A 15046-nucleotide genomic window follows, 5' to 3' on the forward strand; every position below is an offset into this window, starting at 1 on the left:
TTTGTTCATTTCTATTTACTTTGGTTTCTTTCTAGTTATGTTTAAGATAAATGAAATGTTTCATGACATTTGTTTCCCTTTTTGCCTCTGGGTTCAGATTGCAGACAGTGCTCCACTTCCAGTTCACACACCAACCTTAAGGAAAAAGGGATGCCCTGGTTCAACTGGTTTTCCACCTAAGGTACTCTAGTTATAAACATAACGTGTTCAAAAAAAAAAGGATAGTGGATTTCTTTTGCTTGTTTATATACTATTCTGATTTCTTCAAAGTTAAAAACATAAAGGCATGGAAGGAAAATAAACTCAGTATGAATGGAAATAATCACTAATGAGAAAGGTAGGAAGCTTGTACAGTTTTTGGATTTTTTTTTTCCTGTCCTAAATTCAGTGTTTTAAAGTCTAAGTAAGGTGTAATGCTTCTTCCAGAAACTACTCTGGATTGTTGCCTAAGAAAAACATTAAGTTGAGGTCTTCAATGCAAGAATCTGGAATTGGGGTTATTAAACAAAGCACTGAGAAAGATAAATGTTTAGTGAAAAACTCAGTTGAATCTATCTTGCTTCCCCCCTCCCTTCATTCTAGTCAATTGACTATGACACGTGTATTATAGAGAACAGAACATAAAGATTTAGTTGCTTATCTCAGATTCCTACAAAGAAATTCTAGAAATTGGAAAACTGAAATGAATTACCTCTCAAAAACATAAACCAAAAACATAGAATGAGAGAAAGATAAGCAGATCTGAAAAAAGTATAAGTGGTATAAAAGAAAGACCATAAACTGAATAATCTATGCCCATCAAGAGCATAGAAAAAGCAAATGTACGTTCAAATCTTAGAGGAATTTACTATGGCCTCTAAAAGCAAAGAAACCAAAGGAAAAGCAGATGTACATTCAAAACAGTCCAAAAATAATGTAAATAGAAACACAGTGTGGAGTGAGCATGTATTGGTCTTGCCTGGAGAAAAGTGTATAGATGATATTGTCTGGTGGTTAACATTTTAAATCCCTGGCCAGACTTCCTAAATTAGCAGTGTAATCTCGAGCATGTTGTTTACCTTTCTGTGCTTTCATTTCCTCATTCAAAAAATAAAAAAGAGAGACAATACTAATACCCATTTCATTGAATAGTTTATGAGTTTTAGACAAATTTAATGTTTGTAAAGAACCTAGAATGATTATTGGCATAATATACATCATAAGTATATTTATATTTGTAATATCATATAAAATGTCAAATAAATAAATATTGGTAACTCAGTAAGGAAATTAAGCATAAGTATGGCTCTTCATAAGTGGAAGGGAATAAATAGGAGATTAGTAAGTAAAAAGTATAAATTTTAAACCTTTGAAAGAAAATAGTCATTGAAAAAGAGTAAAGAAAGGAAAACATGGTGACTTGGTACTCCTGCTGTGTAATAAATTGTCTGAAATCTTTTTTTTTTTTTTTTTTTTGGTACAGGGGATCAAACTCGGGGGCACTCAACACTGAGTCACACTCCCCAGCCCTATTTTGTATTTTCTTTAGAGACAGGGTCTCACTGAGTTGCTTAGCAGAACTTGCGATTCTCCTGCCACAGCCTCAGCCTCCCAAGCCACTGGGAATACAGGTGTGCCACACCACATCCAGCAAATTATCTGAAATCTTAATGTATTGAAACAACCCCTTTTTATGCTTACAAATTATTGGGCTATGAATTTTGGAATGATTCATCTGGGAAGCTCTTATTAGGAGCTTTCCATGTAGTTGTAGTTAAATAACAGCTGAGACTGCCATCATCTGAGCTGGATTGTTCACTTCCAGGGGTAGGCATTTGATGCTGGCTGTCATTCAACCGCTTACAGTCTTTCCAGCATGACAATGCTAGTCTTCCTACATGGCAGCTGCCTTTCCCCAGAGTGAACATGCCAAAAGAACCAGGTATAAGCTGCATAGCTTAAAGTAAAGACATATGAAAGGTAGAAAAGGAAAGTAGAGGACACAGATGTATACTACACATAAAGCAAACAATTATAGATTAAGTTATTTTCCCATACACTCCAAAATGTAAATGAATAGGAACAAATCACCAGATCTATAAGACCTTTGCGGTATTTAAAGTTATATTTGTGTAAATTGAGATAAAGCGAAGTGACTTATAATGACCCTTGGCTACAAAACTAGCAAGGGAGCATTAAGTACTCCTGGAAAGATCTGAGAACAGTAGCAGAAACTGGGAAGGGATTTCTCAAGTGCCATTCCACAGTAAGCATAAGGAGATATAAGTAGAGAAAGATCTGGCAGTGCTAAAGTTAGGAGTTCTCAAAACTAACAAATTAGAAATGCCTTTCCAGATCAAAGTCCTGTCCTATGTAGAAATAGTTGGATGTAGATTCAAAATTGAATAGGACAGGGAAGAAAAGTGGGAGTCCAAATAGATAAGAAGAGGGAATAAAGATCTTAGAAAGTATGAGATCATGTATATGTTTTTTTCATTTTATGAAAATAACAGAAAAGGAAATCTAGAGCTATGGAGCTACAAAAACTATTCTGGCCCACCATTTCCACATAAAAGGATAGGGAAAGTAAAAGGTAAAAGTGATCAACTGAAAAGAGTTACAGTTAAATCTCACACAAAATGATTACATTTTTAAAAGAATAAGGTATAATATATCTTAATAAAAAATAAAAGTCTGCCAATCAAAGAGTATTTGTTTCAGGTAGGGGTTGTGGCTCAGTGGTAGAGCGCTTGCCTAGCATGTATGAGGCACTGAGTTCAACCCTAGAAGCACCATATTAAAATAAATAAAATAAAGTATTCTGTTCATCTACAACAACAACAACAAAAAAGTGGTTTGTCTCTACAAATTCAGTGAAAATTAGTGGATAGTGGGGTATGGAAGCATCCATCAGTGTTAAGATTTTGTGTTCAACCCCAGAACCCAAAAAGAGAAGAAAGAGGAGGAATTACAGTGAATATTTCAAAAGAAATTTATTTCTCAAATAATAGAAACTTAAATTTAAAAAATGAGAATTCTAAACCTTAAAAGCGAAGGTTGTTTTGAAAAAGGAAAATTTGAAAAAAGAAGATAAAGCATTTAGGAGAAAACTACAATTTAAAATACAATGTGATTTCAGGAATATAGGCTAGTGTACAGGGAATTCAAGAACAAATACACTAGCAGATAATGCCTTGCGACAAATAGATAAAGAGGTGGATTTTTTAATTTAGCGAAGAAATGAGCAAAGAGGTTAAAAAACTTTAAGAAAAAGCAATAGAAATACTGGCAAAGAAGAGCCAACATTTTTTATAATAGGAGTCCCAGAAAAAGAACATGAAGCAATGGAAAATACTAAAAAGTTAGTCAAGAAAATTTCCCAAAACAAAAGAAGGCTTGCATCTCAAATACCAGGATGTGCAGCATAGCTGAGAAAATCAACTCAACCAAAATAACATATTCTAGTGAACTGTTACTGGTCTTTTTAAAAAAATTTTTTTTTTAGATGTAGATGGACATAGTATCTTTATTTATTTTTATGTGGTGCTGAGGATTGAACCCAGGGCCTCATGCATGCTAGGCAGGCACTTTACCACTGAGCTATAGGCCCAGCCCCTGTTATTGGTCTTTAAAGAAATGCATTGGATATTCAGGCAAAAAGATTGGTCTCATCTGATGATGAGATTATCATCAGATTTTTTTTTCAGTGGCTTCACTGTGCTGGAAAACAATGGAATGATATATTTAAGATACCCAAGGAAATTATGAGTCAGAGTTTTAAGAAGCTACGTTGTTTTGTTGTGGTGGTTTTGTCTTTATTTTTATGACTGAGCTATTGCCCTAAGATTGGAAGGATACAAAAGCATCCTCCAAAATACAAAGCCACAGAAAAATGTGTAAGAGTTCAAGAAATGGTTCCACAGCTTTCTGAGGAATGTACTAAAAAACAAGTTTCAGATAATCAAAATAATAAGACACCAGGTAATTTGAGAGTCGGGAGGTGAAATAAGGGTCTAGAGTTAAATACAGAATGGTTCAAAAAGCTGGACTTCGTGGTGCATGCCTTTAATCCCAGCTACTCAGGCTAAGGCAAGTAGGATCCACCAGTTCGAGGCTAGCCTCAGCAACTTAGTGAGACACTGTCTCAAAATAAAATATTAAAAGGGCTGGGCATATAGCTCAGTGGTAAAGCATCCCTGGGTTCAATTCCCACTACTACCACCCCCCCACCCCCCCAAAAAAAAGAAAAGGAAAAATAGCTTTTACTTCAGAATGATTTAAAATCCACATGAAGCATTAAACTAGCTCTCAAAACATAACTATTCTACCCTGCCATATGTTAATTTTGTAGAGCACTTAAACCAAAGAGACCACACAAACTCAGCAACACCAGATTTGGTGAAAGAGAAAAATATCAAATGACAAATAATGAGACTTTTAAATAAAAAGTCTACAAGCAAAATGATAAGATTCCAAATGCCTTTCCCTTGCTTATCTCCCAAGATATTGGCATTTGGGGTTATACCTCCTCTCCCCTCTCTCCTTGAAGGATACCAGTAGATACTCTAAAGAAATAGGCCCAGAAAATATCTATAGATAATGGCATTTGAGGGTCCTCAGTGAGATGGCAGATCGTCTCTAAACAAACACAAATATTTGCTTACATATTTACACATAAGTGCATGCACACTCTCTCACATACACACACACATATACCCCTTTCTATATAGCTTTTTTTTTCTGTCTCTTAAAAATGTTCAGATTCTCAAGAATCAGCAAGCATTTTAGTAAATTCTCTAACAAAAGAAAAAGCAGAACAATGTTTTTGTATGTTTCTTGTTAGAGGAAAAAGAAGCTGTGAAGAAAGCAGAAAAAAAACAAAAATAACGATCAGAGAACATGAGGTCTTTGGAAAATTAAAAATGCTAACCATTTAAAAAATTCAATACATGAATTAGGAGATAAATTTTAGAAAATCTCTTAGAAAGTATTTTATCCAGGCACAGTGGCACGCACCTGTAATCTTAGCATCTTGGGAGGCTGAGGCAGAAGTGTTGCAACTTCAAGCCCAGCCTGGACAACTTGGCAAGACCTTTTCTCAAAATGAAAAATATAAAGGACTGGGGATGTAGCTCAGTGGTAGAGCACCCCGCCCTGGATTTAATCCCTAGTACCACCAAAAAAAAAAAAAAAAAAAGGAAAAATAAAATATTGTAAAAGGTCACATAGAAATTAGAAGAGAAAATAATATAAGAAATCAGTATTCAACAAATAGAAGTTCCAGAATAATACATTTTTCCATAACTGAAAAATTTAATGCCTTTTTACCCAATTTTTTTTCCCTCTTCTAACTATCCTTTCAAGAATTATCAGAAATCAAGTATTTACCAGGATGCAGGGCACAGGGATCTTAGATCAGAAACCAAATAATCTATTAAATTTAATGTAGGATTAAATTCATGTTTCTTTCTGTTACTATTCTTCACCCCTCCCCTAAAACAAAACCATAGTACTATTATGTATTGCCTAAAGATTGATGACATCAGAATAATGATTTTTAAATTAAGTTGTATGTTAATACTATTCTCAGTTGAGATTAGTGAAACATGGACCCCTTAATCTTTAATAGTAAACTACACCCACTACACCCACCTTCTCCCATAATTTAATCAGCACCTGTCAGTTGGATGGTTGGTCACCCAAAGTTATTTCTCTGCCAAAACATTGCTTTTTGTTAGCACCACTTTACTCAGATTTGTGACAGCCTGAATAGATCTCTGGGGAAGAGGGAGATGTCTTGGTAGTCTTTTAAAAAAGAAGAAAAAGAATGGAGTTACTTTGAGCAATTGATTAATTCTTTCAGACATATTTGAAGTAACAGCCAAAAATAAATAAATAAATAACTGTAGCTGTGACAAATTTGTTGATAATTCTTCACAATACCCAAGAAACTACCTAAAAGTCTTATGTTTATTATACACTTTATTCCCTTAATAATGGTAGTTACATCATTCTATGTAGAAGATAATCTACTGTTTCTTTTTTTAAACTTGTCTTGTGATATATATCCTATCCCACTTGAAGAAAGCAGCTTTTGGTTTGGCTTTGGGATTTTGGGGCGGTGCTTGGGAGCACACTACCTAGTGCATGTTAGGCAAGTATTCTACCACTGAGCTACGTCCCTAATCACCAGAATTTATTTTTACTTAAATTTTAATTTTGAATATTCTTTGTGAGATTGATCTAAACTAAGTACTTCATAACTTTAATTATTACTGACATTTATTGGACTATAAAGAGTAGTATAAATTACACATGAATAATTAGTGAATTTTGTTTTCATAAAGAAGTAAATGTTTTTAAGTACTTACTATGTTGTGTCAATCATTGTTTGAAAGTCTTCATTTATAAGTAATATTTATAAATATTTAATATTTATACTCATTTAGCCACCTCATGAAGTAGATATTATTATTGACCCTGTTTTATAAATAAGGAAAGTGAGATACAAAGGACTGAAGTGATTTGCTCCTGAGTTTATACAGTTGTGTAAAGGAAGAGTTATTATTGTAATTCTTTTAAAACATGCTAAGAAATAATTTGGAGAAGAAAAGAATATTCCAAGGAGATAAAGTCTATATTGGGTTGTCACTGTGTACATCAAGCAAGACAGAAGGGCTGGGGATATAGTTCAGTGCAAGGTCCTAAGTACCACAAAAGAAAAAAAAATTGTTGCAGTCAAGACAGAGATCTTTACTAGACTTTCAGTAAGAAATTTCAGGCTGACATCTGTCTATGGTATAATAGGTGTGTATTTTTATCAGCTCAAGTATAAGTTATACTGCCTCTTTCCATGAGAAGAAACAGATACTTATAGCCTCTCATTTGTTCTTGCTTCCAGAAGATGAAATACATGATTTACAGTAGAAATAAGAGGTTTACATGATTCTTTTTATTCTTCTAAGAAGGTATAAAGCATATTAAAACTATATTTGTGTACATAAAGTATCAAAATTTTACTTAACCTCTGCCAAGAATAATTCAAAGAATTTACAGAAATTCTGAAGCCAAGACTTATGAGCAAAACCAAAATGCTACTGTCTGCTTTATACACTTTCCAACTGATATTCAAAAGCAATTATCATTTAACTTAGATTATTTTAGCTTGTTCTAACTTAGTATTATCTCATATAATTGTTTAAAGAGTATAAGCTGTGAGAAGATGCTATGAGAAATGGAAAGAATTCATTCTTCTGTTTAGTAAACATTCTAGTAGATTGTTATGGGACATAGTGACTAACATTACAGAAATCTTTAAATAATCAATGTATGTTTTCTTATCAATGTTTTGCAGCGCAAGACTCACCAGTTTTTTGTAAAATCATTCACTATTCCTACTAAATGTCATCAGTGTACCTCTTTGATGGTGGGTTTGATAAGACAGGGTTGCTCATGTGAAGGTAAGAAAAAATGGAAAAATTGACTTGTTTGAGCACCACTTTGTTATAACATTTCTACCTAAATTGTAATTGAGTAACTTTATTCTCTTTAAAAGACACACAAATGTTTGTTTCATTTAATCATTTGCTTTTCTCTGGATAACAAGAATATAGATAATAAACTGAGCACTTGCTAAAGTCTTTTGGATATTAGGGAAATTAGACAAATGTTCCCTAGAAATATTTTTCAGGGGAGATATATTTGAATATGTTTAATTCATCTTTGTTTCATTATTTGCATAAATTAATGGCCCCCCAAACCATTAACCTATATGACAGAAGCCATGGAAGTTATCCTTGGATATATTCATTCAATTTTAACATTGTTTATTTTCAGAAATTAAATATTTGCCACTATGCCTTAAAAGAAAGTTTATTCCTAGTATTAATAGTAGAAGTTTTTCTTCCTCATTCATTGGTTTACCTGTCATGTATTTGTGGAATGCTTAGTGAATGTGAGAAGGACAAAGGTGCTACACTTGTGGAGCTCACATTTTGAGAGATGGGGTGAAAGGATCAGGGGTCATTTAAATAGAAAAACCAAGCCTATTTGTTTGAGTACTACTTTATGTTTCCTAGATCTCTAAAATGAAAATGATTTAAATGATAATAGGATATATTATCATTTGTGACTTTTAGAAATATGAATTCTTTTTTAACTTTTAATTAATGTATTTATTTCAGTTAGTTATATATGACAGCAGATTACATTTTGACTCATTGTACACAATTGCAGCACAACTTTACATTTCTATGATTGTACACGATATAGCATCACACCATATGTGCCAGTCATACATGTACCTAGGGTAATGATGTCCTTCTCATTCCACTATCTTTCCCTGTGCACAGAAATATTAATTCTTAGTCAGATGAGACTTGCCACTACAAAACCACCTTATATAGGTAAAACCACCTTATATAGGGACTAGTGGTATATCTTATGAAAAAGACAAGAAGATAGTTGCTAATTCAAATTCTAATACTAGTTTCTGTTTCTTAGCTTTTCTGCTTTTAGTTTTGAAAAGGAATTTGGATGGAATATAGACACTCTCCATTTCAGGTGCTGAATTCGCTGAATTCTGGGAAGCTACCTGGTTATTTTTTTTATGCATCAGAATTACTTGTAATTCCATAGTAGGAATTTGGGGACTCTTCCCAGTCTCTCTTACTTCTGGAGTCTTGTGCCATGAAATTGTGCCTTTTTTTTTTTCCTCAACTCCTTGAGGTCTACCTTATAAAGCCATGAAAGTGCATTAGACTATCTCAAGCCTTTGTCTAACAAGCTTTTGTAAATGTTGTGGTAATGTGTTATAGTCTCTGATGGTTACTATCATTTTTATTTCTTCCTTGTTGATTAAAATTAAATCTAGTTTATAGATACTTATTTTGTTGTTTCAGCTGCCCTTGGGAAATGAGTTTTTTCCTTATTAGCAAAATGAATTATAACTTTAGATATTCTACTTAAAAGCAAATGATAGCCTGGCACAGTGGTGCATGCCTCTAATCCCAACTACTTGGGAAGCTGAACCAGAGGATCACCAAGTTCTTTGCCAGACCCATCTCTCGAAATATATTTTTTAAAAGGCCCAGGATTTAGATCAGTGGTAGAGTGCCCCGGGTTCAGTCTCCAATACATGGGGTTTGGGGGGACAAATTGAGAAGTTTGTAGTTTTTGGAAGTCAATGCTAATCCATCCTGCCTTTCTGTTCATTTCATAATGTCCATCAGTGATATATAATCCATTTTTCTCAAATTTAAGTATTCCCACGGTGATATCCTTTAGTTCCTCTCTTATTCTTTCCCTAGTTTTCTCCAGGAACCACCTTAGGAGTAGGAATTATAATATATGTAGTCTATACCCCTTGCCAAAAAACTTGGTTTTTTTAAAAAAAAAATTTTACCTGTAATTTTTACCCAACCAAGTCTCATTGAAACCTATGAGTTCATTTTTATTTATAATCTTGTCTTAGAATCTCCAGTTCATCGTGTAAGTATCAAATAGAGGAATCATGGCAATACTGTTAGTGGTAAGGTATGCAGGATCTGAGCAAAACTGTATGAGTTTGAATTCTACCACTGCCACTTCCAAGCTCTGTGACTCAGGGCATAGGTTACTTAGGGATTAAAAACTATACCCCATTTATATTGTCATAGAAAGATTTAAGATGCTCAAGAAAATTAACAGTTATTATCTAGTGGTAGTTTAAGTATATGGGATATTAGTAACTCCAAAAATTTACCATTAGCTTATACCTTTTTTTAAATTCATTGAAAAATTCTATTTTTAAGAAGATTGGTAAAACTTGCCACATGTAGCATCTCGTCAGGTAGCTTAATGTCCATTAATGACTCTTGCAAGATACATTTCAGAACAGATACCAAGTTGCAGTAAGATGAAGAAATAGAAATAGTTCCAGAAACCAAATTTTTAGCAATTATAAGTTTAACCAATCATTTTGTGCACAGGGTTAAATATTTTTCTTATCTGTTTGCTTCCCCCTTTGACCACTAATGTTAACAGAGAATAATAGGATTACCAATGATAAAAATATTTACTATTTCTCATTAAAATCCTTATTGGTAAGCAGATGAGTAGCTTTTCAAATGATAAGACATCATTTGAAATGGTGTTTAAAATAAAAAATAAGCATTTACTTAACAGAACACCTTGCATACAGTTAGTGCACTGTGAATTGTAATTGTTATAGTCATTAAAATGAATTTTTAACATATGTTGTCTTTTTTTCCTTTCAAAAGTGTGTGGATTCTCATGTCATATAACTTGTGTAAATAAGGCTCCAACTGCTTGTCCAGTTCCCCCTGAGCAGACAAAAGGTCCCCTGGGTATTGATCCACAGAAAGGAATAGGAACAGCATATGAAGGTCATGTCAGGGTAAGTATCCTTAGTTCAGATTTAGATGCATGTTTTAAGATTATGAATGAGTTTAAATAAAATCAAGTCATTTATGAACATAACATTTGACAAAAAAAATGAAATGAACAAAATTCGTCTAATAATTTTATGTCATCCAGACCAGCAGAACAATTTGAAAATGAAAACCTACTCTTTTCTTAGAAATAAATTCTAAAATGTCACAAACTTTTCTGTATTATCCCTATTTTATAATGAAGAGAGGTTGAAATCACCATAAAGGAGTCTTTGGCCTTTGCTCTTGCCAAAGAGGTACAGTATGGTTATGAATTACAAGATATTATCAAATAATAATCTTACTTGATTTGAATAGTATTTACATTGTTCTGCTGCCGCTAGCTTCATACTAGAGGTTCGAAACATAGAAGTTAACTAGTGAGTTCAAATTAAAGACACATAACACTCAATTTACCTTTTTTCTTGCCCAGCTCAGAGACGGCCCCTCCCAGCTCCTGCCTCTAGCCATCTGGCGGTAGCGAGGTTTACACAAGAGACCAGCAAAAGAGAAAGAGGCATGCCAGAGAGGAAGCTTTTATTGGGGAACAAAAAAATTCAGGGGAAAATTCCATCCAATGAAGGTCCAGGGGGACAGCATTCCAAGGTCAGGGTCAGTGATTGGTTATTAGGTCAATGGTCAGTCATACCCCCACATGGACAAGCCCTCGCACCTGGAAAGGGTGGGAAAAAGCTCTGACACAGCTGGTCTGAACGCCTCACACCCAGCCAGGGAGGTAGCTCAATCACGTGCAAGAACAGCTTCCCACAACATTGTAAGCTGAATTTTATCTTACTACCAAATTTGACGCTTTGCTTTTTTAGGAGAAGAAAAGAAAGAAAGAAACCCTGAGTGTCATTTTAATGAATTACTAGCAATAGTTAAAATGATTCTTTTTAATAGTCTTTCATTAAAAGATGATAGTATTTGAAGAATATGTTCTCACTTTTTCTCTTAATGTTATTAATGATAAGTGTCCCATTTACTTTACCAAAGTGACAGACTTGTACATTCTCGTTAGGTTTTCACCTTACAGTTTCATATGTAATTTAAAAGGCTTTGATTGCCACTCTCATTTGATGTGTTTTTGTTTGTTTTCCTTTCTGAAAGATCCCTAAGCCAGCTGGAGTGAAGAAAGGATGGCAGAGAGCACTTGCTGTGGTTTGTGACTTCAAACTTTTTCTGTACGATATTGCTGAAGGAAAAGCATCTCAGCCCAGTGTTGTCATTGGTCAAGTAATTGACATGAGGTAAGCCTTCAGGGGTGAAAAGATTTGTATCTCTGCAGCATAGGAATTACAAAGTTTTTATTTTTCTTCTTGCTATAGTCATTAAAATGAGTTTTTATCAAACATTGTGTCTTTTTCCCCTTTAAAAGCAAGTGGATTCCCATATCAGATAACTTGTATCAACAGAACTCTAGTATTGTCATGTTTTTACTAAATAATCTAATTTCATGTTAATATTCTAATTTACTAATATTGCTGTAGTAATATTAGTAAATTAGAATATTACTACAGAAATATTAGTAAATTAGAATATTAAAAGTAGGAAGTAAGACGCAGTTCTGGGAGAGTATGTAGGGTTTGGAGCCAGATAAGGGCTGGGTACGTGACTCAGTAGTAGAATGCTTGCCAGTATGTATGATGCCCTGAGTTCTATCCCCAACACAGCTGGAAGGAAAAAAAATTGAGCCAAGTAAAAGCAAACGATTTTTGGGTCCCAAAGACCTATTTAAAGCCAGGAGGGGAGGGGAGTGAAGAAAGTCCTAAAGTATAATGTTTATATCATTACCTAGAGACGTAGTATGATTCAGTGTGAGGATTATCAAGTGATATATCAGACAACCTATTGGAAAACAATGAATCAGGAAACATTTAAGTAAGCCAGATCTTTAATGATTTTGGTTTGATTTTCCAGATTCTTCCCCTTGCCCTGTTGAGTGCCCTCGTGTTCCTAAGGGACCTTATTTACTCCCATAGCTTCTGCCATCATTTCTGCCTTTTTGGGTCCCAAACATATATCAGAAATAGCCATTCATTGCTCAAAACCTACATTTCCTAGCTGTGCTTTACACTGGCATTTTACCCCTGCATCTCAAACACGTTATCTTTTACCTCACATTTGGAATATGAAGGAATTCATGCAAGAAATATCAGTAGGAAAAATCTGGCAGAACTTGCTAAGGGACTGACTAGAAAGATAGAGAAGGCCAGGTGTGATGGCCCATTCCTATAGTCCTAGCCACTTGAGAAGCTAAAGCAGGAAAATTGCTTATATCTAGGAGGAGTTCAAGGTCATCTTGGGTAATATATTTGAGACCCTGTCTCTTAAAAAAAACAATAATTTCACTATTTTCAACAAGATGCCCCAATTTTTTAAAAAAGAAACACAGTTGTGGGGGAGGGAATCAAAGAAAGATTAAAATGTGAAGGGTTTAAGACTAAGGGAATGATGGTACAAATAACAAAATTAAGGAAAAACTTTCTGTGGAGGAAATCTTCTTTCATATGTTGATAGAAAAATAAAATGTCAGATGATCTAAGTTGAACAAACTTGAGATTTATTATGGAGAAAAAGGATTCTTTTAAAGGCTCTAAAGACCTAGCAGGGTTCAAATCCTAGTTCTCTATGTATGCTTACTGGCCTTATGTCTTTGGACTAGCCAGAAAACATTTGTAGCTCTTGTATAATGTGCCTCTGTTAAATTACTGTGTGTGTGTGTGTGTGTGTGTGTGTGTGTGTATGTATGTATGTTGTGCTGGGGATTGGACCCAGGGCCTTGTGCATGCGAGGCAAGCATTCTACCAGCTGAGCTATATCCCCAGCCCTGTTAAGTTACTCTTGATAAATTACTTTGGGTACTGTTGGTTACAATGGGGAAAAATCAAATTTTTTAAAGTTTCAAGTTAGGTGTTTTGTGCAGTTAAGCTTTGAGGATTGCTTCATATATATTTGGTTACATAATCAAAACTCCACATATATAGCCACTTAAACTAACTTCTAATGTTTCACTTTTCTTTCAGAGATGAAGAATTTTCTGTGAGTTCAGTCTTGGCCTCTGATGTTATTCATGCAAGTCGAAAAGATATACCCTGTATATTTAGAGTAAGTGTATTCTACAATTTGATCACTGAATTATTTGTCTTTAATGAATATGTTTTTCCTCTTTATGTAAATCATAAACCAAATCTAATATTGCTTTTTATGTTCAATATCATCTGATACTTGCATTTATGCTAAGTTTAACTAAGGAAAGACCTATAGAAAATATAAATACATGGCTTCTAAAATATGTTCCCTAACAGGTAATATTTTTTAGTCCAAATTCAATTTTCAAATAAAGATTCCTTCTTGGAAAATTAAATAAGTGTGAGGTTTCTCAATTTTTTTTTAAAAGAAGTTTCTCACTTTAAATATCTTATTTCAAAATCATGCTTATTTCCTATCACCTTGTAACAATGGTCCCAGATCTTAGACACTTAAACCAACAACATTTTATTATTTTCATCATTCTGTGAGTCAGCTGTACAGTTCTCATGGTGTTAGTTAAGGTTACTCACAGGACTGCATTCAGCTCTTTTGGAGCTTAGAGTACCCAAAATGACCTTGTCCTTATGTCTGTGGCCTTGGTGCTAGTTCTCTTCATTGACTTTCTGTATGGTCTCTTAACAATTTGATAGTCTAACTGAACTCACAGTGGCTGGCTTCCAAGAGACCAAAAGAAGCAGCTGGGCCTTATAAGGAAGGACTAGACCCCAAACAGGCATAATAACCCTTCTGCATTCCATTGATCAAAGGAAGTTATGAGGTCATCCCAGATTTGAGGGGAAAGGAAATGGATTTGACTTGTTAATAATAATAGAAGAATGGAATTCTATAGTAGGGAATTGTTGATAGCCATCTTTCAAGGCTGTATACCAAAATGTGATCTTAAAATGGTGAATTAAGACAATAGATATTTTTTTAAAGCTGCCCTGTTATGCCTGTCTGCATACTATTGTCTATGAATTTTATGTCTCAGGAAGGTCAAAGACAATAACCTTGTCTGATTTCTTGGTTCCTACACTGGTAACTATTTCATTCTCCCTCTGGCCACCAAGAGAGCCTATAGAGCCTGCTTATCAATCATTAATTTGCAGTGTGCTTTTTATTGTCATTGATGCTTAAATTAGTTTAAGAAGAAATCTGTATATATAAAATTCAAAACTGTTCTGACCATGATTTGTAGAAGGATGAACTTCCATTTAAACCCTTTCTGGTGCTCTCATCTTCTTTAATAATAATGTGAGTTATTTTTATAAAGTAACAGAACATAAATATTTCCTAGCATTCCCGACTTTTCAAAACAGTATGGTATAGCACTTAAGAGCATACACACAGGATCCCAGACCTCTAGCTATTTTCCCTTGTAGAAATTATTTAATCTCTTTATCATGGCTTTATCATATATAAAATGAAGTTATAATAACAATTTCTATCTCATGAAAATGGTAAGAGGTTCAATTTGTTAATACTTGTGTTTAAATCTACTCAGTAATTACTCTCTAAATGTCAGTTGTTATATGAGTATGTGTAACACATTTTTTATTATAATGTTTTGGCACCTTTATAGCAAGGAAGATGAAAAGTCAGGA

The 15046-nt window shown here is 34.0% G+C and overlaps 1 protein-coding gene across 7 annotated transcripts in view; it reads left to right on the forward strand.

Moving 5' to 3' along the window:
- Positions 1-15046, forward strand: part of Cdc42bpa (CDC42 binding protein kinase alpha) — a 293703-nt gene that overhangs the window by 246575 nt on the left and 32082 nt on the right. For all 7 annotated transcript variants that reach the window (XM_026405769.2, XM_026405772.2, XM_026405770.2 and 4 more), the window contains 5 exons: positions 98-181; positions 7334-7439; positions 10239-10375; positions 11520-11659; positions 13436-13517. In XM_026405769.2, coding sequence (XP_026261554.1) covers positions 98-181; positions 7334-7439; positions 10239-10375; positions 11520-11659; positions 13436-13517 — 549 coding nt within the window. The remainder of the gene's footprint in view (positions 1-97; positions 182-7333; positions 7440-10238; positions 10376-11519; positions 11660-13435; positions 13518-15046) is intronic.

Source organism: Urocitellus parryii, chromosome 9 (assembly GCF_045843805.1).
Source record: "Urocitellus parryii isolate mUroPar1 chromosome 9, mUroPar1.hap1, whole genome shotgun sequence".
Taxonomy (NCBI): domain Eukaryota; kingdom Metazoa; phylum Chordata; class Mammalia; order Rodentia; family Sciuridae; genus Urocitellus; species Urocitellus parryii.